Source organism: Leptosomus discolor, chromosome 1 (genome assembly GCF_034619465.1).
Source record: "Leptosomus discolor isolate bLepDis1 chromosome 1, bLepDis1.hap2, whole genome shotgun sequence".
NCBI classification, from domain to species: Eukaryota; Metazoa; Chordata; class Aves; order Leptosomiformes; family Leptosomidae; genus Leptosomus; species Leptosomus discolor.
Window position 1 is genome coordinate 208498 of NC_141391.1, and position 18438 is coordinate 226935.

Below are 18438 nucleotides of genomic sequence, written 5' to 3' on the forward strand. Positions count from 1 at the left end.
AGCAGGGCTGGGACAGGACTGGGCTGGCCGAGCCAAGCTGGCCTGGGGCAGACGGGGTCACAGCAGCCACCTCCGAAACGCCCCCTCCGGCTCTGCCCTTGGGCCAGTGGGCAGGGGGACAAGCTCCATGGCGCCTCAAGAGCCATTTCCAGAGCTCCCTTGCAAAAATTGCCCGAACCTTCCGCAACCCCAAGATCCGCAAGTACCACACCACCACTTGTGCGATCCCGATCAGGAGAGCTGCGAGTGTGGGAACGGGTCATCAGAGCCAACGAGCGCAGGAAGTCGAGAGCTGCGGCAGCCAAGCGGCTGCCGGCGACGGTGCCAGTGGGACGGGAACGCAGGCTGCACCAGCAGCTCAGCGCTGCGGCCCGGACACCGCTCCTGCCGCGTGGCCCACCACCACCTCGCAGCCCGCTCCCACGACCCCCGAGCCTCCCCGCAGCCTATCTGACCAAGGCACCCTGTGCCCACGGCTTCCCCACGTCCCTGCGGCAGCCCTGGACACGCAGGGTGCACAGACGTGTCTGCCCCCAACTCGCCGCTGACGCCCAGGCTCTGCCCGCAGAGGACAGCCTGGCACTCAGCCCCAGGCTGCAGCCCAGGGACTGCCCCGAGGCCTGGGGTAGGCAGAGGGGCGCAGGCCCTGGGGGGAGCTCAGACCCTCCAGCCGATCCCCTGTAGCCTCCAGCAAGGCGCCGGCCACCGAGAACGGGGACCTCCGGCCCCACCGCCTCTGCGCAGTCCCTGCTGCTCCGGAGCGTCCCTCCCTCACCGGGGCCCGCTTCCCCCAGCAAACACCCCACCCCCGGTGGCGGTGCTGGGCAGGACCCCCGCCCCTCCCCAGCCGGCCCCCAGCCTGCGCTCGTCGGCCGAGACTGCATGGGACCCCGCCCCCCCAGCTCGGGGACCCCGCCCCCCCAGCTCGGGGACCCCGCCCACCCAACCCGGGAGCCCTACATGGACCCTCGGCCCGGGGCAGCGGCCGCATCTCCCGGCCGGGCCGTCCCGCCGGGCTGCCGCGATAACGGCTCCGCGAGGCGGCCGGGGAAGGGCGGGGCGGGCCGGGCCGTGAGGCGGCCAGTACCGCGCCCGGGCAGCCTCTCGGGGCCTCGGGCAAGCCGCGCTCCCCGCCGGAGCCTGCCCCGGGCCTGGCGGCGCGGCCCCGCTGCGGGAGGCCGGGAGAGGCCGCTGGCTCCGCCGGCTCCGCTCGCGCCGCTCCCGGCCCTGGCCCGGGGCTCTGCCCGGGGCGTCCGGCGCGTACAGGGCCCCGCCCGTCACGTGACCGCGGCCTCGGCCTCCTCACGTGACCGGGAGTCATGCGCCCGCACACGTGATCGGGGCGCTGTGGCGGGGGGCGGCGGGATGGCGCGGGGGTAACGAGGACTGGGGGGGGACCCGGGGGGGAGGTCACCCTTGTCTGGGGGTGACGAGGGTCGGGGGGTCTGCCCGGTCTGAGGGCTCGGGGGGTCAGGGAGGGCTCCCCGGTCTGGCGGTGACGGGGGTCGGGGGGGCTAGGGGGGTGCTCCCCGGTCTGGGGGTGACGGGGGGGCTCGTGGGGGGCTCCCCGGTCTGGGGGGGACAGGGTATCATGGGGGCTTGGGGAGGTCAGGGGCGGCTCCCCGGCCAGGGTTTTGGGCGGCTCGGGGGGTCCGGCAGGCACCTGTCAGCCTCCGGAGCGGCGGGTGGCCCCGCTGTCCCTGACGGCCCGTTGCAGGTGCCGGGGGGTCCCCGCCGCGCTGGCGCTGTGCGCGGCCGCCTGGAGCTGCGCCGCGGGCCTCGCCCTGGAGCGGGACCAGCCGTTCCGGTAGGTGCCGGGGTCGGGGGGCAGGACGGGGCGCCGGTGCCCGCCCGCCGCTCACGGCCCGCCCGCAGCGTGCCCCCCGGCTGGACCCACGCCGGCCGCGTGGACCCCGGCCACGACGTGCAGCTGACGTTCGCCCTGCGGCAGCGAGGCCTGGCACGCCTGGCCCAGCTCGTCGGTGCCGTCTCGGACCCCCGCTCGCCACGATACGGTACCGACCATGCGCCCGAGCCCTGCCAGGGCCCTGTGGGCTGGCTACCCTGACCCGCTCTGTGCCTCACAGGCAAGTACCTGTCGCTGGAGGAGGTGCGGGACCTCGTCCAGCCGTCCCCAGCCACGCTCCTGTCGGTGCTGAAGTGGCTGCGAGGTCATGGCGTTGAGCAGTGCAGCAGTGTCACCACCCTGGATTTCCTGGAGTGCCGCATGCCGGCGAGGTGAGCCCTGGCGGGGGGCCATGCCGTTCCCACAAAGATGAGAGAATCCAGACCCCTGCCCCTTCCCCAGCCCCAGGGCTCTGCGGCACGCTCCGGGCAGGCTGAGCCGCCTTTCTGCCTGGGCTCGAGGGGCCGCTGCCCATCTGCCCGGCACCGGTGCTGGGGGCTTCACGGCCGGCGACGCGGGGCACTGAAGATGAGGCGTGTGTGTCCGCCAGGTGCTTGGGCCAGCCCCACGCCTCCTCTTGCCCCCTGCGGGGCTGCGGGGGACCCTGGTGGCAGAGCTCTGGTCGGGTTTGGTGGTGGGAATTGGTCGGGCGCAGCAGGCACCCTGTGCTTCGCGGGGTCAGCTGCGCCGGTGGGACGCGGAGCTCCCCCGACTCGCCCCGGCAGCAAGCGAGGTGGCCCGGGCGTGGGGGGAGGGCAGCAGACGGGCACGCTGGTGGCCATCCCGGCCTTGCGAGTTCTTGCACAATGGCCGAACCTGTGTTGCAGCACGGCCGAGCACCTCCTGCCAGGGGCCGAGTTCCACCGCTACGTGAAGGGCCAGCGAGGCGTGGTGCGCTCCCCGCTCCCCTACGCCGTCCCCGAGGAGCTGGCCCAGCACCTGGACTTCGGTACGTCCCACGGGGGGAGCTGGGGCTGCCCGGGGCGCAGGCAGGAGGTTGGGCCTTGAGGGCCAGGACTGGCCGCCTCGGTGTCCCAGAGGACAGTGTGCCAGGCCCTCCAGCCACGGCCCCGGCTGCCCCTCGGCCCCCTGAGGAGCTTTGTGCTCAGATGTGGGTGCCCCATCCCTGGGAGCGTTCAGGCCAGGCTGGACAGGGCTCAGCCCTGACGCCCTGCTCGCTGCAGGGGGGCTGCCCTCGGCGGCCTCCGAAGGCCCCTTCCAGCCCGAACCCCTCCGTGGTGCGGACAGGCAGCAGCCAAAGCGTTTCTTAGCGGTGCTCCAGGGCCGGGGTGCTCAGCAGGGGGGGCCAGCATTGTCCTTGTGGACGTGCAGGCGTGTCCAAGGTGGGAAAGCTCCTGCCCACGAGCCCCTTCCCTGCGGGCCCCCGCGGCCGTTCCACAAGGAGAGCTGGGGGTGCCATGCCATGGCAGCAGCCTGGCGGTGGGGAGACCGAGCCGCGCAGCCCGGTGCCTGTGAGGAGCGGGGGGCAAGCCGAGGGAGCGCCTCCCCGCCTCCCGTGCAGTGCAAGCTGCCAGGGATGGGGTCCCAAGCCCTGCAGCAGGCCAGCTTCTCGGGCACGAAGCCCGGGTGAGGATGGTGGAGGGGGAGCCACGGGGCCGTACCACGGCCCTCCCGGAGCACGGGGCCCTCATGGCCGCTTCTTGTGCCGCCGGCGTGCGCCGCAGTGGGCGGCCTGCACCGGTTCCCCGCGGAGCGGCAGGCGGTCAGCAGAGCCTGGGCCAAGGAGGGCACGGAGCCAAGGCAGCGCCGTGGAGCAGGAGCAGCTTTCCACCTGGGCGTGACGCCCGCCGTCCTGCGCCAGAGGTACAACCTGACGGGAGGGGACGTCGGGCTGCTGCCGAACAACAGCCAGGCCTGTGCCCAGGTAACGTGGAGCCGCTCCGGGTTGGAGGCCCTGGGCCGTGGGCAGGACACCTGTCGGTGCTGCTCCGGTGGTGCCAGGGCAGCTGCGGGGGTTCCTCGGCTGGCGGGAGCACCCGGTGGGCTGGCATGTCAGAGCCGTGCTGGGCCAGCTTTCTAAGCCAGGAATAAAAATCTTTCCTTGTTTTTTGAAGAGAAGACATGGAAAAACTTGTCGGCTCCTTGTCCCCACAGTTTCTGGAGCAGTACTTCCACCAGGCTGACGTGGCGGAGTTCATGCAGCTCTTCGGCAGCAGCTTTGCCCACCGCTCTCAGGTCGACCGAGTGGTCGGGCACCAGGGCAAGGGCAAGGCAGGGCTGGAGGCCAGCCTGGACGTGGAGTACATCATGAGCACGGGCGCCAACATCTCCACGTGGGTCTTCAGCAACGCAGGTACCGACCCCCCGCCCCGGCGCTGCCCTGCGACTGCTGTCCCGCACCCCGCTGCCGTGGCACGTCCCCAGAGCGCGCCCCGAGCTGCGGCGGGCGCATCCCCGTGGGCTTCCGGGGCGGGAGCTGGTTTCTGACAGCTTGTAGGGAAACGGAAGCCCCCTTCCCTTCATTTGTGTGGTTGCTGTTGAACCCCCGTGAGCTCTCAGCGCCCCTGTAACGGGGACCCCCATGCCCCCATGCAGAGCTGTCGCCTGCTCTGCTGCCTTTCCCTGGGGGCGAGCTCAGCAGCTGGGTCTCACTGGGCTTTCCTGCCCCTCAGGGGCTGAGGCCGATCCCTCGCCCGTGAGCCCACGGGCAGAGCGGATGAAGGTGACTGAGGCTGTCTGGGAGAGCAAACGTGGCCGCGGTGCTGGGGGACAAAGTGTCGCCTGTACCGGGTCGGACACTGGCCAAGTGCCCTCGGGACCACCAGCTCGGTGGGGGCTGACGGCCGCCCCGCGCACTTGGTGGTGCGGACAGGGTGCGGAGGCAGGCAGCTGGGGGGGGCTGGGGCTCTGCTCCCCCCCCCTGCGTGGAGAGGGACTGGGGCAGAAGGACCTTGGCAGGAGGTGGAACGGACATCGGGCTCCGAGACCTGCTGTGAGGGGCGCAGGGGCCAAGGACTGGGTCTTGGAAGGGCTGCCTGGACGCCCAGGGTGGCTCCAGCCCTGCCACCGATGTGTGGAGGAGCGGGTGAGGGTAGACCCCCCCTGCTCTGGGGTTCGGGGTGACACTGGCAGGGCGGGAGCCTGGAGCCACCCACCGTGGGCACCCCGAGGTCAGCCGTGCTGCCAACCAGGGCCGCAGGGAGAGCTCCGGGCCGGCCGTGCTGCGGGTCTGCTCCCCGGGGGCAGGGCAGGAGCTGGACCTTCAGCTCCTGGTGCTGGGGGTGCTCTGGAGGCACAGACCCCCGTGCTCTGCCCCGCTTTCCCCGAGCCCATCCCAGGGGGAGCTGAGCCCAGCCCCGCTCTGTCCCGGCAGGGAGGCACGAGAGCCAGGAGCCCTTCCTGGCCTGGCTGCTGCTGCTCAGCAACATGTCGGCGCTGCCTGCGGTGCACTCGGTGAGCTACGGGGACGACGAGGACAGCCTGTCGCAGGCCTACATGGGCCGTGTGAACGGGGAGTTCATGAAGGCGGCCGCCCGGGGCTTGACCATCCTCTTTGCCTCCGGTACGTGTGCAAGAGCGACAATGTGCCGGTGCTGGCACGGTGCGGGTGCGGGTCCCAGCGCGGCAGGGAACCCCCGACTGGGGACGCTCCAGCTGTGCGCAGCCAGAAGCCCTGCCTGGGGGTCCCAGCGGGGGCGGTGGGGAGAGCCCTTCCCCCAGGTGGCTCCTGGGAGCGCGCAGTGGGCGAGGGGCGGCCCCCGCCGCACTGTCCCCGTCTGTCTCTACTGGCAGGTGACGATGGTGCTGGGTGCAGAAGGGTGCCCAGTGGGAGACACACTTTCCGGCCCAGCTTCCCGGCCTCCAGGTAGGTATGCGGAGGTGACCCTGGGCCCGGTGGGGACGTGAGGCTCTGTGCAGAGCTGGCTGCTGCCGGCCCTTCGAGCCCCGGCGTGCCGCTGGCTGCTGGTCTGGACCCCCTCTGGGGGACTCCTGAGCTTGGCCCTGCCGGCATGTGCCGGGGACGCCGCAGAGCTGTGCAGCACCCAGGGAGGGGGCGGGGGTGTGGGGCACCACTGAGGCCCCAGGCCGTCGTGTGCCCGCCTGTCCCCCCTAGTCCCTACGTCACCACCGTGGGCGGAACGTCCTTCAAGAACCCCTTCCTGGTGACCGCGGAGGTGACGGACTACATCAGCGGGGGCGGCTTCAGTAACGTCTTCCCCCTGCCCGACTACCAGGTGAGGAGGCGCCTGTGTGGCGGGGGCTGCCTGGCGAGGGGTCAGCGGCCGCAGTGGGCACAGGCAGCCCCGGGCATCCCGCTCCCGACCCTGTGCTCTCCCGCAGGCCGCGGCCGTCGGGCGGTTCCTGCGCTCGGCCGCGAAGCTGCCGCCCAGCTCCTACTACAACAGCAGCGGCCGGGCCTACCCCGACCTGTCGGCCCTCTCGGACAACTACTGGGTGGTGACGAACCGCATCCCGCTGCCCTGGGTGTCGGGGACCTCGGTACGGGGGGCGGCCCCGCGGGGCTGGTGGGCAGCTGCCGAGCTGCCGGGTGGGTGCTGAGGTGCTGCGTGTCCCCCCGGCAGGCCTCCACGCCGGTGGTGGCAGGCATGGTGGCACTCGTCAACGACCGGCGCCTGCAGCAGGGGCTGCCGCCCCTCGGCTTCCTCAACCCCGCGCTCTACCAGCTGCAGGAGCGGGGGCACGACGCCGCGCTCTATGACGTAAGCTGGGCCGGGGGTCCATCCCGGGGGGGCTGGGTGGGCGCCGACGGGTGCTGGTGGGGAGGCCCAGGGGTCCTGCTGCCGAGGGGGGGAGGGCCAACCGCGTCCTGCGGGCGGGGTGCCGCGTCCGGGGGTCCCCTTGCGCTGCTGGGGCGGTCCCCGTGTGCCCCACGGTGGAGCCCTTGCCCTGGGGTTGGGGAGGGGGTACCGCGGGGGGGTCCCCCTGCCCTGCGGCGGCGCTGAGGCCTGTCCCCGCAGGTGACGCAGGGCTGCCACCTCTCCTGCCTGGACGGCACCGTGCAGGGCCAAGGCTTCTGCGCCGGGCCCGGCTGGGACCCGGTCACCGGCTGGGGCACCCCCAACTTCCCCCGCCTGCTGCGCGCGCTGCTGCCGCCATGATCCGGAACCGGAAGCCGGTGGGGGCGGGGCCGCCAAGCGCCAATAAAGCCACGGCTCCGCCCTCCCGTCTCTGTCTCTGACTCTGGTTGGGGGTTCTGCGCGGCGGGGCCAATGGGGCTGCGCGGCGCGCGCAGGCGCGGGGGAGGCGGCGACGGCGGCGGGCCATGAGCGGCAGCGCTGAGGCCGACCCCGCGCCCGCGGCCCCGGCCGCCCCGGCGCCGCCCGGCCCCGCCACCGCCGCTGCCGCCGCCGACGGCACCAACAAGCCCAGCCCTGCCGCCGTCGGCAGCGGCGTCCCCGGGGCGCCCCCGGGCGCGGTGGGCGGTGCGGCGCGGGGAGCCGAGGGCGGCGCGGCGGCCGGGCGGGGGGGACCCGGTGAGCGCGGGCCGGGCGGGAGGGCCGCGGTGCCGGGAGCCGGGGGGGGAGCGGCGGGGGGCGGTGGGGAGCGGGGGCCCGCGGCAGACGGGCCCCGAGCACGGGGGGTTGCGGCGGCCCGGGCGCGCCGGTCCGCGGAGGCCGGGGGAGCGGCGGGGGGCCGGGAGCGGGGGCCCGGGAACGCGGGGCGGGGGATGCGGCCCGCGTTCCCGCTGAGCGCCCTGTGCCCGCAGCGCCGGTCTCGGCAGCCGTGGCCGCGGCGCCGCCCGAAGGGGCCATGTCCAACGGGGTGTACGTGCCGGCCAGCGCGGCCAACGGGGAGGTGAAGCCGGTGGTCTCCACCACGCCGCTGGTGGACTTCCTGATGCAGCTGGAGGACTACACGCCCACGGTACGCGGGGGCCGGGCCGGGCAGCGCGGGGGGCGGCGGGGCTGCGGGGTGCCTCAGCTCTTCCCGTGTGCAGATCCCGGACGCCGTCACGGGCTATTACCTCAACCGAGCGGGCTTCGAGGCCTCCGACCCGCGCATGTGAGTGGCAGCGGGGGCAGCGGCGGGCGGACCCCGAGGGGGGCCTGGCGGCCGGGGGTCCCCGCGGTGGCTCTCTGAATCGGCCCCTCCTCTGTCTCCCGGGCAGCATCCGCCTGATCTCGCTGGCGGCACAGAAGTTCATCTCGGACATTGCCAACGACGCGCTGCAGCACTGCAAGATGAAGGGCACGGCCTCGGGCAGCTCCCGCAACAAGAGCAAGGTGAGGGAGGGACGGGGTGGCTGCTCGGACAAGGGGAGTCGAGGGGACCCTCCTGGGGCTGGAGCAAGCCCACCCTGCTGCCGCCGAGCGCGGGGACGGGGCTGTGGAAAGGCTGAAACCTGTTGTGCTCCCGAAGGGTGAAGGCCCCCGCTAACGAGCTTGGGCTCCGCTGGTGGAAGTGGGACGCTGGTGAGGAACAAGGCGGGCAGTGGGGCTGGGGGATGCGCTTCGGCGGCCTCACGGGAACGCGTGAGCAGCTGTGCCTCCCTCCGGCAGCGCCCGGAGTGCTGGTGCTCAGGGCAGAATGTGGACGGGAGTAAGCACCTAGGGGCAGTTCCTGGGAATTCTGCCCGTCACCGTCTGTTTGGGGGCTGGGGCCTCACAGGGCGACGTCACTCACAGCGTTGGGAACGCTCAGCGCCTGCCTGGCCGAGCAAATGGAACGGGCGGCGCCCAGAGGCTGGTGGATGCCTCAGACACTGGTCCCTGCCCTGAGGGCTGGTCTGCAGCTGCTGCTGGGAATCCCGTAGGCACAAGCACCCCAGCTGAAGGGGAAGAACCCTCCACCCACCGGGTTCTGGGGTGCGCCTGACAGCTCAGACTGTCTGTGCGGTGACTGACACCGCGCCGTGTCCCCCCCCGCAGGACAAGAAGTACACGCTGACCATGGAAGACCTGGCACCAGCGCTGGCAGAGTACGGCATCAACGTGAAAAAGCCGCATTACTTCACGTGAAGACCGAGGGATTGCCACTGGGAGCACTTCAGGGTCGTGTCTGTGCCATTAAACAGCCGGGGAGGGTTTTTTCACGGAAAGGCAGTGTTGGTTCTGACTCGAAGCGGGACCAGCGTCCCGTCTGCTGCCCTGCCCGCAAGCCGGCCTGCGGGGGCCTCTGCGCCGCCGGGGCCGGGCCGGGCCTTTGAAAGGCCCGTGCGGAGGGGGCTGGGTGCGGGGCTGGCAGCCCATGGGCTCTTGCCGTACCTCCTGCTGCTGCCAGGAGGGTTCAGCCCTGTGCCGGGAAGCCGAAGGGAACCGGGCAGGGTGGGAATAGGGCTGCCTACCCCTCGTCTTCTTTCCTTCCTCCTGGGCGCACCCCTTGTTTCTCGAGCAGCAGGAGGGGGCCTGCACCGCCTGCCCCCAGGCCCTTCGCTCCGGAGGGGAGGGTGCCCTGAGCCCACCCCACCTCCTTGCGCCAGGCACCGGGGGAGTTCGGTACAGGCGCAGAACCGGAGCCCGGGACGCCGTGGGGCAGCCCCCGCGTCAGTCTCTCCCCCTCTGTGCGGCTGAGGACCTGTGCACGTACACGCCACCCTGCCCCCACCAGCAGCCGCTTTTCGTCACGAACGTTTATTTCGGGTGCTGGCGGCTTTTCCGCGTGGCCCGGATGGAAATGATGGAGAGTGAAGCGCGAAGCTGGGGTGGTGCTGGGCGCAGCGGGCGAGCTTCACCCCCGTCCTCGGCGGGGAACAGCGCCAGGGCCGGGCGCTGCCCAGGGCGGGAGCGGGCGGGCTGCGAGGGGGACCGGGGGGCTCCGCGGCCCCGTCCCAGCCTCGCGGGAAGCAGAGCCCGGCCTCGCTCAGCGTCGCGGGCCAGGCCTCCTGCTCAGCCCCTGCCCGGGAGGAGGGAGCTGCTGCCGGGGGCGCGGCACTACGGCGGCTGGAGCCTGCGGAGCAGCTCCGGAGGAGGCAGCATCGTCCGTACCGTGTGTCCGGGGCTGGCTCGGGGCGGGGGGGCATTCCCTGCTCCCCCTTGGCTCTGGGGTGAAAGAAGGCACTTGGGGGTGGTGGGGAGGGGAGCGTGGCAGCATCTGGTGCCGGGAGGCGCCTCCCGCTCTACTTCTCCTGCATCTTCTCCAGGATGGGCACGATCATGTCGAACTTGGGGCGCTTGGCGGGGTCCTCGTTCATGCAGATCTTCATCAGCTTGCAGATGTGGGGGGAGATGCCGGGCGGGATGGTTGGGCGCAGCCCCTCCAGGGCCACCTGCAGCACGGAGAGCGGGGCAGGGTCAGGCACCAGGCCCATGCCTCGGGGCGGAGCAGCAGCGGGCTCTCCCTGGGTGGGCCTTCCTCCCCTCCCCGCTGGCTCCCACCAGAGCCCCTCGCCCAGCCCCCTCTTCACCTTCATGCCTATCTCCATGTTGGACAAGTCCGCAAAGGGCACCTCGCGGGTCACCAGCTCCCACAGCAGCACGGCGAAGCTCCACATGTCGGCCGAGCGCCTGTTGATCTCCTCCGGCTTCTTCTGCAGGGCTGTGGGGAACGCGGCACGGGAGGCTGAGCGGGGGCGAGGAAGGGGCCTGGCAGCAGGAGGGGGACAGCTACCGGGCGCTCACCTTCTGGTGCCACCCAGGCGGGCGCGTACATCCTCCCTGGGCACTGGAAGGAGAACTTGACGTCGGCCATGCTGATCCGCGCCGTCATGTCCTCGTCGATCTGGGGAGAGAGGGGTGGTCACGGCGGGGGGAGCCTGCCCTGCGCCCGTCCGCGGGAGGGAGGGCTGGGCCGAGGCTCACCATGATGCTGCGGCTGTTGAGGTGGTGGCGCGGGATGAGGGGCTCCAGGGTGTGCAGGAAGGCCATGCCCCGGGCGATGTCAAAGGCGAATTTCACGGCCTGCATCTGGTCCACCACGAAGTCTGCAGGGACAGAGGGGGCGTGGGGCAGGGGCGCCGTGGCACAGGTCAGGGTGGTCTGGCAGACGGGGCGCGGGGAAGGCGTGCGGACTGGGGAGCGAGCTCACCCCGGGCCCGCCCTGGTGTTGGGCTGGAGGGGCCCCTGCCTGCCCCCCACCCCCCCCCGAGCACCCAGAGGAGCGAGGGGGAGACCAGCCTCTGCCCCCAGCTGTGCCACCCCCCGACACTCACTTGTGCCCTCATGTAAGACGTTGTAGAGAGAGCCGTAGGGCATCCAGTGGCTGACGACGATGGGGTGGGGCGCTGGGGGGGACTGGCAGGCGCCCAGCACCGGCAGCACGTTGGGGTGAGAAAAGATCCTGTGAGAGAAGCAACAGCCCTGAGGACGGCGGGTGCTGCCCGCGCCCCCGTCCCCTGCCCGCCCTTCGCACCCGCCGTCCTCCCGGGCATCCCCTGGGCACCGCTCTGAGCACTCCCACACGAGCCTCCAGACCGGGTTGGCTCTCGCCCACCTCGTACGGCCCTGGGGCTAACGCCCGCCCTGGGGAAGGATGTCGGCACTCACCGCAGCTTTGGGTACTCCTCGTTGAAGTCTCGGCTCTTCCGAGTCGTCCAGTCCCGGATTTTGAGCATCTTGATGACGATGTCGTTGCCTTGCCAGCGCCCTTTCCACAGCTGCAGGGAGACAGGTAGGGACAGTCGCTGCGAGAGGGCCACGCGGTCCCCGAGCACCCTGCACAGGGGCGGTGGAGCCCACCGGCCCGACGGGGCTGTGGCAACATGGGGCAACTACGGCAAAGCCCGAGAGCAAACCCTGGCCCTTCAGTCCCGCCAGGTGCCTTCCCTCTGCGCAGGCTGGCCCCGCGCCTGGACGTGGGACTCCCTGAGCGACCGCACCCCAGTTCTGCGCTCCGCAGCCAGCTGGGGGCTGGGAACAGGGGTCTGCACGAGTGCCACCACCCCGTCCCGGGGGGTGACAGGGCTACCTACCTCTCCTGACTGGTTCTCATTGAGTTTTTGACTCAAGCTCAGCTGTTTGAAGTCGATTCCAGCGAGTTTGTTCAGCGTCCCGTTTCCTGCAAGAAAAAGAGAAGATGCAGCCGCTGGCTGCACGGACCGTCCTCCCGACGTCCTGGGACTGCGGAGGGAGGCGGGACCCGTGGGGAGCCACCTTCAGAGAGGGAATTTCCACCTCCGAAAGGAGCCCTGGGCAGTGCGGCCGCCACCTCCTCCCTCCCCAGAAGCCCTGCAGGAAGCCGTGCTCTCCCCTGTGGCGGCGTGCCCCACGGGGGAAGGCTCTGTCCTTACTGGGACGTGTGCGGGTCGTGCCCTTCCAGAAGGTGTCCTTGTAGGGGATCTTGGTGAGGCTCTGGCCCAGCTTCTCGGCGCGCTCTGGAGGGGGACAAGGAGTTTGGCGGCGCGAGCAGAGAGCTGGCCAGTGCCGAGCGCAGGGGCCGCAGCAGGAGCCAGCGGCAGCTCGCGGGCTCAGGACGAGGCCCTCCTACCTTTCAGGACCTCTCGCAGCGGCGTCTTGGCCTTGTCAATGGGCGTCTCACCGTACTTGTTCGCAATGCTGACCAGGGCACCGCTGCCCACCAGGTCCTGAGGGAGCAGAAAGCGAGCACCCGCAGGGTTCGCCATCCTCTTCGAGGCCTCCTGCCTCGCCCCTCCTCACGTCCCCTGCCCCAGCCGCCTTCCTGGCCCCAGACTCCTGCCCGCGTCCGCGTGGTTCCGCTCACCTCTGCCACCTGGTCATGCCCCCAGAAGCAGGCGTAGTGCAGAGGCGTGTTCCCGTGCTCGTTCACCGCGTTGATGTCCGCTTTGAACTGGATCAGCTGGGGGCGGGAGGACAATCCCCGTCAATCCAGAGCAGGTCCCCTTCTACTCAGCACCTCACCCCGGGAGAGGGCAGGGGCACCACCAGCAGCACATCTTGGTGCTGGGAGGGGGACGCGGGGCTTTTGCGGGGAGGGTGGAGGTGCCCTGGTGGGGATGCAGCGAGGAGGGAAGCCGGCAGGCACCAGCGGGGAGCGTGCGCGGGGCGGGCAGGGCTGCGGAGAGGCACCGGCGGGGCAGGGGCAGGGTGCCGGCCGCGGGAGGCAGGTACCTTCTGCACGATGTCGCGGTGGCCGTGGCTGGCAGCCAGGTGCAGTGGGGTGTCGTCGCCGCGGTTCATGACGTTGATGCGGGCTCCCCGCATGATGAGCATGTCAACCACGTTGGAGCGGCCCTCGCGGCAGGCCCAGTGCAGGGGGCTGAAGCCGTGGTCATCCCTGCAGAGACGGCAAGGGCAGCTCAGCTGAGGAGGGCCGAGCGTGGCCGGGGCGCTGCTGACGGCACTGCACCCGGGCAGGTATCGCCCTGCGCGCCCGCGCGTGGGCCGCAGAGGTGAAGGGGACAGGCTGCACGGCTCTCCCGCTCTCTCCCATCCCCTCGAGGGCCCCGAAGGCCCTGGCCAAGGCCGAATCCCATCTTCTCCAGGGCTGAATCACAGAGGTGCTGGCAAGAGCCAGATCCCCTCCCCCGTTCCCCCTCGGCTCGGCGGTGCCTGGCCAAGTAAGGGAGGAGGAGGCCAGACAGGCCTTAAAAGGAGATTAGGGCCCAGCAGGCGGGGGCCGCTGCGTCCCGGCTCCCCTCCAGCTCCCCAGCACAGCAGACCCCCTCTGCCCCCCGCGCCGCCCTGCAGGCAGCAGGACAGCCGGCCCCGTGGGCGGGGGGTTCCCCGGCACAGGCACCCGGGACCACAATGCCACAGCGAGCGCCAGCTGTCCCCACTCCCTCAGGCACGACTCTGTGCCCTCTGGGACCCCCAGGAGGGACCGAAAAGCTTGGCCAAGGGAAGCCCCGTGTCCAGAACGGGTTGAGGAAAGAGGCTGCCGCGGCTGACGGGGGATCCCGGGTGTGCGGGCGGAATTGCCCCCGGCACCCCCAGCCCTGGCCGAGGCAGCCAGCAGCAGTGAGGAAGCGGCGGGAGGATGCGCGGCCCTCGTGCCTCAGCGATGCGGTAACTTCCTCCGGCGGGGAGGAGCCGAATCCCACCCCCTGCCCGGGACCCGCAGCAGAGCGGAAACGAGCCCCGGCCCCGGTCCAGCACCCTCGGCCCGTGGCGCAGCCGACCCGGGGACAGACCGGGCCAGGTCCCTCCCGCTCACCCCTGGTTGAGGTCGTTCTCGGTGTTGTCCAGCCAGAGGCGCACGGCCACCGCGTTGCCCTCTCGGCACTGCGTGAAGATGTCGTCCATCGCGGCTCTCGCTGCAGGGAAGGGTGCGTGAGGACGTGGGGCCCCAGCTGCGGAGCAGGGCTCCCCGCCCCCCTTTCCCGCGCTCAGCCCTGGGAGCTGGGCATCGCCTCCTGCAGCCCCTCTGCTCGGGCGTCTCCCTGGGGGAGCAAGGCCGGGAGCCCACGTCCCCCCCGAGCAAACCGCGGGGGCTGACAAGGGCTGGAGACGGAGCCGGGAGCGCAGCTGAAGGGGAAGCCCAGGGCTGGCTCCGGCGGCAGCTCGCAGGAAGCCACTGTGGCACCCATGGGCTTATCGGCCGGCCCAGCCAGACCCGTCCACCCGCACCTCCCCGGAGGGGAGCAGAGCTGGAGGAGGTGCAGCCACCCTGCACGGGACGCCATAGCCCCACAGACCCCCAGCTCTGACCCACACTTGGCTGAGCTTGGCGCAGCATCGTGCTCAAGAAACTGGAACACCAAAGGTCCGCAAGCTCCCCCTGCCCCCCACTCTGATCAACAGACCCTCGAGCCCAGAGCCAAGCAGGGACAGGACAGCCCTGCCTGCGGGTCTGCGGCACCGAGCAGGGACGTGGGGCTGCCCTTGGCAGGTCCCGCAGTGCAGGTGCAGGGACAGACAGAGCACGATGCCCCCGACAACACCCCTGAGGGCTTAAACCCGGTGCTCTGCAGGGCCTGGCAGCAGGCCCCGAGGACAGCCACTCTGCCCGTGTCGTGTGCTCCGGGCAGCTACGTGGGGCAAGGGACGCGGGGGTCCCCCACCCTCAAAGGGGCCTCACAGGCACCAGAATCGGCTCCAGCACTTCCAGGGCAGCTCCCAGCTCACCGGCTGCGGAGGAGAGAGCAGCTCTGCCGGCGAGCCGCAAGGAGCCAGCGCCGCGCCCAGACTCGACGCCCTGTGGGTCCTGCCAGCCCCAGAGCCCCCGGGGTGACAGCACTGGCCCCAGGCCGGGCTCTTCACCCACCCGCCCGGGACGGGACGAGGGAAGGGGCACCCCACTGACACCCCATCCCCGCCTCGGCCCTGCGGGACTCACACCCCGCTGTCACCGCCGCCTCTCCCACCACCAGCCCCGTCCCCTGCTCCTGCTGCCCCGCTCCCCCTGTCACCGCACCGGCCCCTGCCCTGGGCCCGGCGGGCTGCCAGGCCCCCCCAGCCCCGGCCCTGCCCGGAACCAGGGGTCTCCACGGCCCCGCTGAGCCCCTCGCGGTGCGCAGACCCCCCGCCCGCCCCGTTCCTGGCCCAAGGGCTCTGCCCAGCGCCGGCTGCGAGACCCCGCTCGCCCCCGCCGACCCCCGAGCCCCGTCCTGCCCGCGGGCCCCAGCCTGCCCCGGCCCGGCCCACCGCCCCAGGAGCCCCGGCCTGTCCCCCGCCCGCCCCAGGGCACCCCGAACTCGGCTGCCACCGGCCGGCCTCCGCCCACGCCAGCACGGCCCAGGCCCCCGGCCCCCGCTGTCTCCGGGAGCAGCCCCGGGAGCCGGCCCGGCCCGGCCCGGCCCCGGCCCGGCCCTGTCTGAGCCAACCCGCAACCCCGGCCCTGCTCCCTCCCTCCCGCCCGCCCAGCTCGGCCCGGCCCGGCCCGGCCGCCCTTACCGGCTCCGGCGGCGGCGCAGGGCGGCGGCTCGGCGGGCGCGGGCCAGCGCGCGGGCTCCGCCCCGGGCCGCCAGCGCCCCCTGCCGGCCGCTCGCTGCACCGGCTGCGGGCTCCGGGCGGCGGGCACCGGCCACCGGGCGGCGGGCACCGGCCACCGGGCGGCAGCGCGCAGCTGGGCGGCACCGGGCGCGGCGAGGCCCGACACGGGCTCTGGGCAGGGGGCGGGGGGCACCGGCCGCGGCAGACGGAGCAGGGGCGGGGCGAACCGGGCAGGGGCGGGGCGAACCGGGCAGGGGGGCGGGGCGCCCGCGGCCCCGCCCCGCGCAGCAGGCGGCTCGGCCTCCCGGCCGCAGGGGGCGGTGTTGCCGCGGGTGCCGCTCTGGGCGCTCCGCGGGGACAGACGGGCGGGCGCACGTGGGTAGCGGCGGCGGGGCCGGGCCGCGCCAGGGCCGCCGTTCCCGTCCGGTCCCGCGGGCGCCGGGCCATGTTCGCGGAGGAGGAGTGGAACGACGGCGCGGAGGGCCTCGCCCGGGCTCGGACGCGGCCCCGCGGCGCCCCCGGGGGCCCGGGCCGGCCGGTAAGGGGTGCGCTCCCGGGGCGGCGGCGGGCCGGGCCGGTCCCCGGGCGCGGCGGAGGTGACCGGCCCCCCGCCCTCCGCAGGCCCCCGCGGCGGCGGCGGGGAAGCGGCGCCGGCGGCTGCCCGGGGACTGCGCGGCCGAGCCCGGCCGGGACAGCGATCCCGCGCGGAAGTGGCCCCGGGAGCGGAGGCAGGCCGCCAGGCGCCGGGCCGCGGCCGGGGGGCCGCCGGCCGGCTCCGGGGAGCCCCAGGCGGAGCGGCGGCCGCAGGAGAGCGGGCAGCGCCCGGACAGAGGTACCGCGGTACCGCCGCCCGGCGGGGGCCGCTCCCGGGGCAGCCCGGGCCCGCGGGGCGGGGGGGGTCCGGCCGGGAGCCGCCCGCCGCCGCCCTGACTCCCCTCTCGGTACCCCCAGACGCGTCGGCCGAGCCCGGGGCGCGGGGGACGGGGGCTGCGGACGCGGAGCCGGCGCGGAGGCTGAGCCGGAGGCAGCGGAGGCCGAAGCAGAAGCAGCGGCGGCCGGAGAACGATGGCCCGGCGGGGCCCGGCGGGGAGCAGGCACCGGGAGCGGGCGCCGCGGGGCTGGAAGCGGCTCCTTCGGGCCGGTCGGCGGCCCTGCGGGCGCGGATGGAGGAGCGGCTGCTGGGCGCCCGGTTCCGGTACATCAACCAGCAGCTCTACACGTCGAGCAGCCGGGAGGCGGCCCAGCTCTTCCGCAGCGACCCCGAAGCCTTCCGGATCTACCACCGCGGCTTTGCCCGGCAAGTGGGGCGCTGGCCCCAGAACCCCGTCCATCGCATCGTCCGCTACCTGCGGCGCCGGTGAGCCGGCGGAACCGGGCAGCACCGGGGCTGCCTCCGAGCTGCGGGGACCCGCCGAGGCGAGGGGAAGGGGCGTCCTGAGCCCCCGCTCCCCGCCTCCCCCCCAGGCCAGCCTCGCTGGTGGTGGCGGATTTTGGCTGCGGCGACTGCACGATCGCGAGGAGCATCAAGAACAAGGTTCACTCCTTCGACCTGGTGCCCCTCAGCCCCCTGGTCACCGTCTGCGACATGGCCGAGGTGGGGGGACGCGGTGGCAGCGTGTGCACCGCACCCACCGGGGCACGGGGGGGGGGGGGGCTGCGTGCTGCCAGGCACGGGTGGGGGTGGGAGAGGGGGGCAGGAGACGGCCCCGAGGGAACCCTGCTGGGAAAGCTGGGGCGGCTCTGTCTGGGCTGCCCAGAGCAGACACTCGGTTGAACCGCAGAGCCCGGGTCGGGCCACCCCCACCCCCTCGCCATCCTTCGGTGGGTGTCTGGCAGGTGCCGTTGGCAGCCGAGTCGGTGGACGTGGCGGTGTTCTGCCTGGCGCTGATGGGCACCAACCTGCAGGAGATCCTGGAGGAGGCCAACCGCGTGCTGAGGCAGGGGTAGGCGCAGGGGCCGGGCGGCGGGGGGCATCGGGGGGAGCCTTCCGGCGGGCGGTGGGGAGCGGAGGCACCGGGTGGCACCCCGAAAGGCGCTTGTGGCGCTGCGGCTCAGGGCTGGGGTGCTCTGCAGGGGGACCCTGATGGTGGCCGAGGTGGCCAGCCGCTTCGAGGACCTGCGAGCCTTCCTGAACGCCATGGCGCAGCTGGGCTTCAAAAGCGTCTCCAAGGTGAGTCCTGCGGGGCGCGGGGCCCCCAGGGAGCCCCAAGGAAGAGCCCGTGGCCTCCGGCAGCCAGAGACCACCCTTCGTGCTCCAGCAGCAGGGCAGAGCGGCCCAGCTCAGCCTGGTGCCGGCAGGGAGTGGGCCCGGGGATGGTGGCAGCCTGTGGGGGTTTGGGGGACCTGGGGGCTGCGGTGGTGGGGTTGGGAATGGGGTTTGGGGGACCTGGGGCCCACGGGGGTCTAGGGTGGGTGGAATAGGCCTTCGGGGGACCTGGGACAGGCCAAGGGTCCTGGGGCAGAGTGTGGGGGACCCGGGGCACACGGGGGATGTGGCGCGGGGGTCCGGGCCGGGGTTGTGGTGCTGGGGTTTGGGGGACGTGGCACCTGCGGGGGACGAGGTGCTGGGGTAGGGGGGACCCAGGGCACGCTGGGGACGTGGTGGGTGCGGGGCCTGCGGGAGGCGGCTGGGGGCCCCCGGGGACGTGGGGGGCGGTTGGGCCCCGGGGCGGCCGTGACGGGGCGGGTCTCGCTGCCCAGGACCTCTCCAGCCCCTTCTTCCTCCTGATGGAGTTCGCCAAGACCGGCCCCCCCCGCCGCCGCCCCGCGCCCGGCCTGCGCCTGCGGCCCTGCCTCTACAAGCGCCGCTGAGGGCGGAGCCGC

At 73.1% G+C, this 18438-nt stretch overlaps 4 protein-coding genes across 5 annotated transcripts; 3 read left to right on the forward strand and 1 right to left on the reverse strand.

Annotated features, from left to right (window-relative positions):
- The first annotated feature begins 1365 nt into the window (after window positions 1–1365).
- Window positions 1366–6987, forward strand: TPP1 (tripeptidyl peptidase 1). Its single transcript, XM_086481551.1, has 13 exons — window positions 1366–1376; window positions 1718–1807; window positions 1876–2015; window positions 2088–2238; window positions 2734–2855; window positions 3592–3791; window positions 4022–4220; window positions 5241–5429; window positions 5660–5732; window positions 5982–6102; window positions 6209–6367; window positions 6451–6588; window positions 6847–6987. Exons 1-13 carry the CDS (start codon window positions 1366–1368, stop codon window positions 6985–6987), a joined length of 1734 nt encoding a protein of 577 aa, XP_086337677.1.
- Window positions 6988–7151: 164 nt separating this feature from the next.
- Window positions 7152–8927, forward strand: TAF10 (TATA-box binding protein associated factor 10). 2 transcript variants are annotated; one of them, XM_086481552.1, is made up of 5 exons: window positions 7152–7362; window positions 7596–7753; window positions 7827–7891; window positions 7998–8112; window positions 8758–8927. In XM_086481552.1, the coding sequence occupies exons 1-5, from the start codon at window positions 7152–7154 to the stop codon at window positions 8845–8847; spliced, it is 639 nt and encodes a 212-aa protein (XP_086337678.1). In that variant the 3' UTR covers window positions 8848–8927. The 2 variants fall into 2 exon arrangements, with proteins under 2 accessions (XP_086337678.1, XP_086337679.1); XM_086481553.1 differs by having other exon boundaries at window positions 7152–7311.
- An 832-nt stretch (window positions 8928–9759) lies between these two features.
- ILK (integrin linked kinase) lies at window positions 9760–13992 on the reverse strand. Its single transcript, XM_086481554.1, has 12 exons — window positions 13898–13992; window positions 12853–13018; window positions 12485–12580; window positions 12251–12347; window positions 12054–12137; window positions 11736–11821; window positions 11311–11420; window positions 10977–11104; window positions 10627–10748; window positions 10447–10546; window positions 10233–10363; window positions 9760–10094 (listed from the first exon to the last, which is right to left on the reverse strand). Exons 1-12 carry the CDS (start codon window positions 13984–13986, stop codon window positions 9945–9947), a joined length of 1359 nt encoding a protein of 452 aa, XP_086337680.1. The 5' UTR covers window positions 13987–13992; the 3' UTR covers window positions 9760–9944.
- Window positions 13993–16060: 2068 nt separating this feature from the next.
- On the forward strand, window positions 16061–18426 carry RRP8 (ribosomal RNA processing 8). Its single transcript, XM_086481378.1, has 7 exons — window positions 16061–16153; window positions 16237–16447; window positions 16567–16972; window positions 17080–17209; window positions 17452–17558; window positions 17689–17785; window positions 18316–18426. Exons 1-7 carry the CDS (start codon window positions 16061–16063, stop codon window positions 18424–18426), a joined length of 1155 nt encoding a protein of 384 aa, XP_086337504.1.
- Window positions 18427–18438: the final 12 nt, after the last annotated feature.

What these genes read in the sequence shown, in the direction of transcription:
- TPP1 (XM_086481551.1), top strand. An exon ending in CCCCCGCTCGCCACGATACG is followed by an intron (nt 2,016 to 2,087) that starts GTACCGACCATG and finishes TGTGCCTCACAG; the next exon opens with GCAAGTACCTGTCGCTGGAG. An exon ending in GACCATCCTCTTTGCCTCCG is followed by an intron (nt 5,430 to 5,659) that starts GTACGTGTGCAA and finishes CTCTACTGGCAG; the next exon opens with GTGACGATGGTGCTGGGTGC.
- TAF10 (XM_086481552.1), top strand. Translation starts at nt 7,152, where the DNA reads ATGAGCGGCAGCGCTGAGGCCGACCCCGCGCCCGCGGCCCCGGCCGCC. An exon ending in GGCCGGGCGGGGGGGACCCG is followed by an intron (nt 7,363 to 7,595) that starts GTGAGCGCGGGC and finishes CTGTGCCCGCAG; the next exon opens with CGCCGGTCTCGGCAGCCGTG. An exon ending in GAGGCCTCCGACCCGCGCAT is followed by an intron (nt 7,892 to 7,997) that starts GTGAGTGGCAGC and finishes TCTCCCGGGCAG; the next exon opens with CATCCGCCTGATCTCGCTGG.
- ILK (XM_086481554.1), bottom strand. Translation starts at nt 13,986, where the DNA reads ATGGACGACATCTTCACGCAGTGCCGAGAGGGCAACGCGGTGGCCGTG. An exon ending in GGCATGACCAGGTGGCAGAG is followed by an intron (nt 12,348 to 12,484) that starts GTGAGCGGAACC and finishes CTGCTCCCTCAG; the next exon opens with GACCTGGTGGGCAGCGGTGC. An exon ending in ATGAGAACCAGTCAGGAGAG is followed by an intron (nt 11,421 to 11,735) that starts GTAGGTAGCCCT and finishes GTCTCCCTGCAG; the next exon opens with CTGTGGAAAGGGCGCTGGCA.
- RRP8 (XM_086481378.1), top strand. Translation starts at nt 16,061, where the DNA reads ATGTTCGCGGAGGAGGAGTGGAACGACGGCGCGGAGGGCCTCGCCCGG. An exon ending in CCGTCTGCGACATGGCCGAG is followed by an intron (nt 17,210 to 17,451) that starts GTGGGGGGACGC and finishes GGTGTCTGGCAG; the next exon opens with GTGCCGTTGGCAGCCGAGTC. An exon ending in GCTTCAAAAGCGTCTCCAAG is followed by an intron (nt 17,786 to 18,315) that starts GTGAGTCCTGCG and finishes CTCGCTGCCCAG; the next exon opens with GACCTCTCCAGCCCCTTCTT.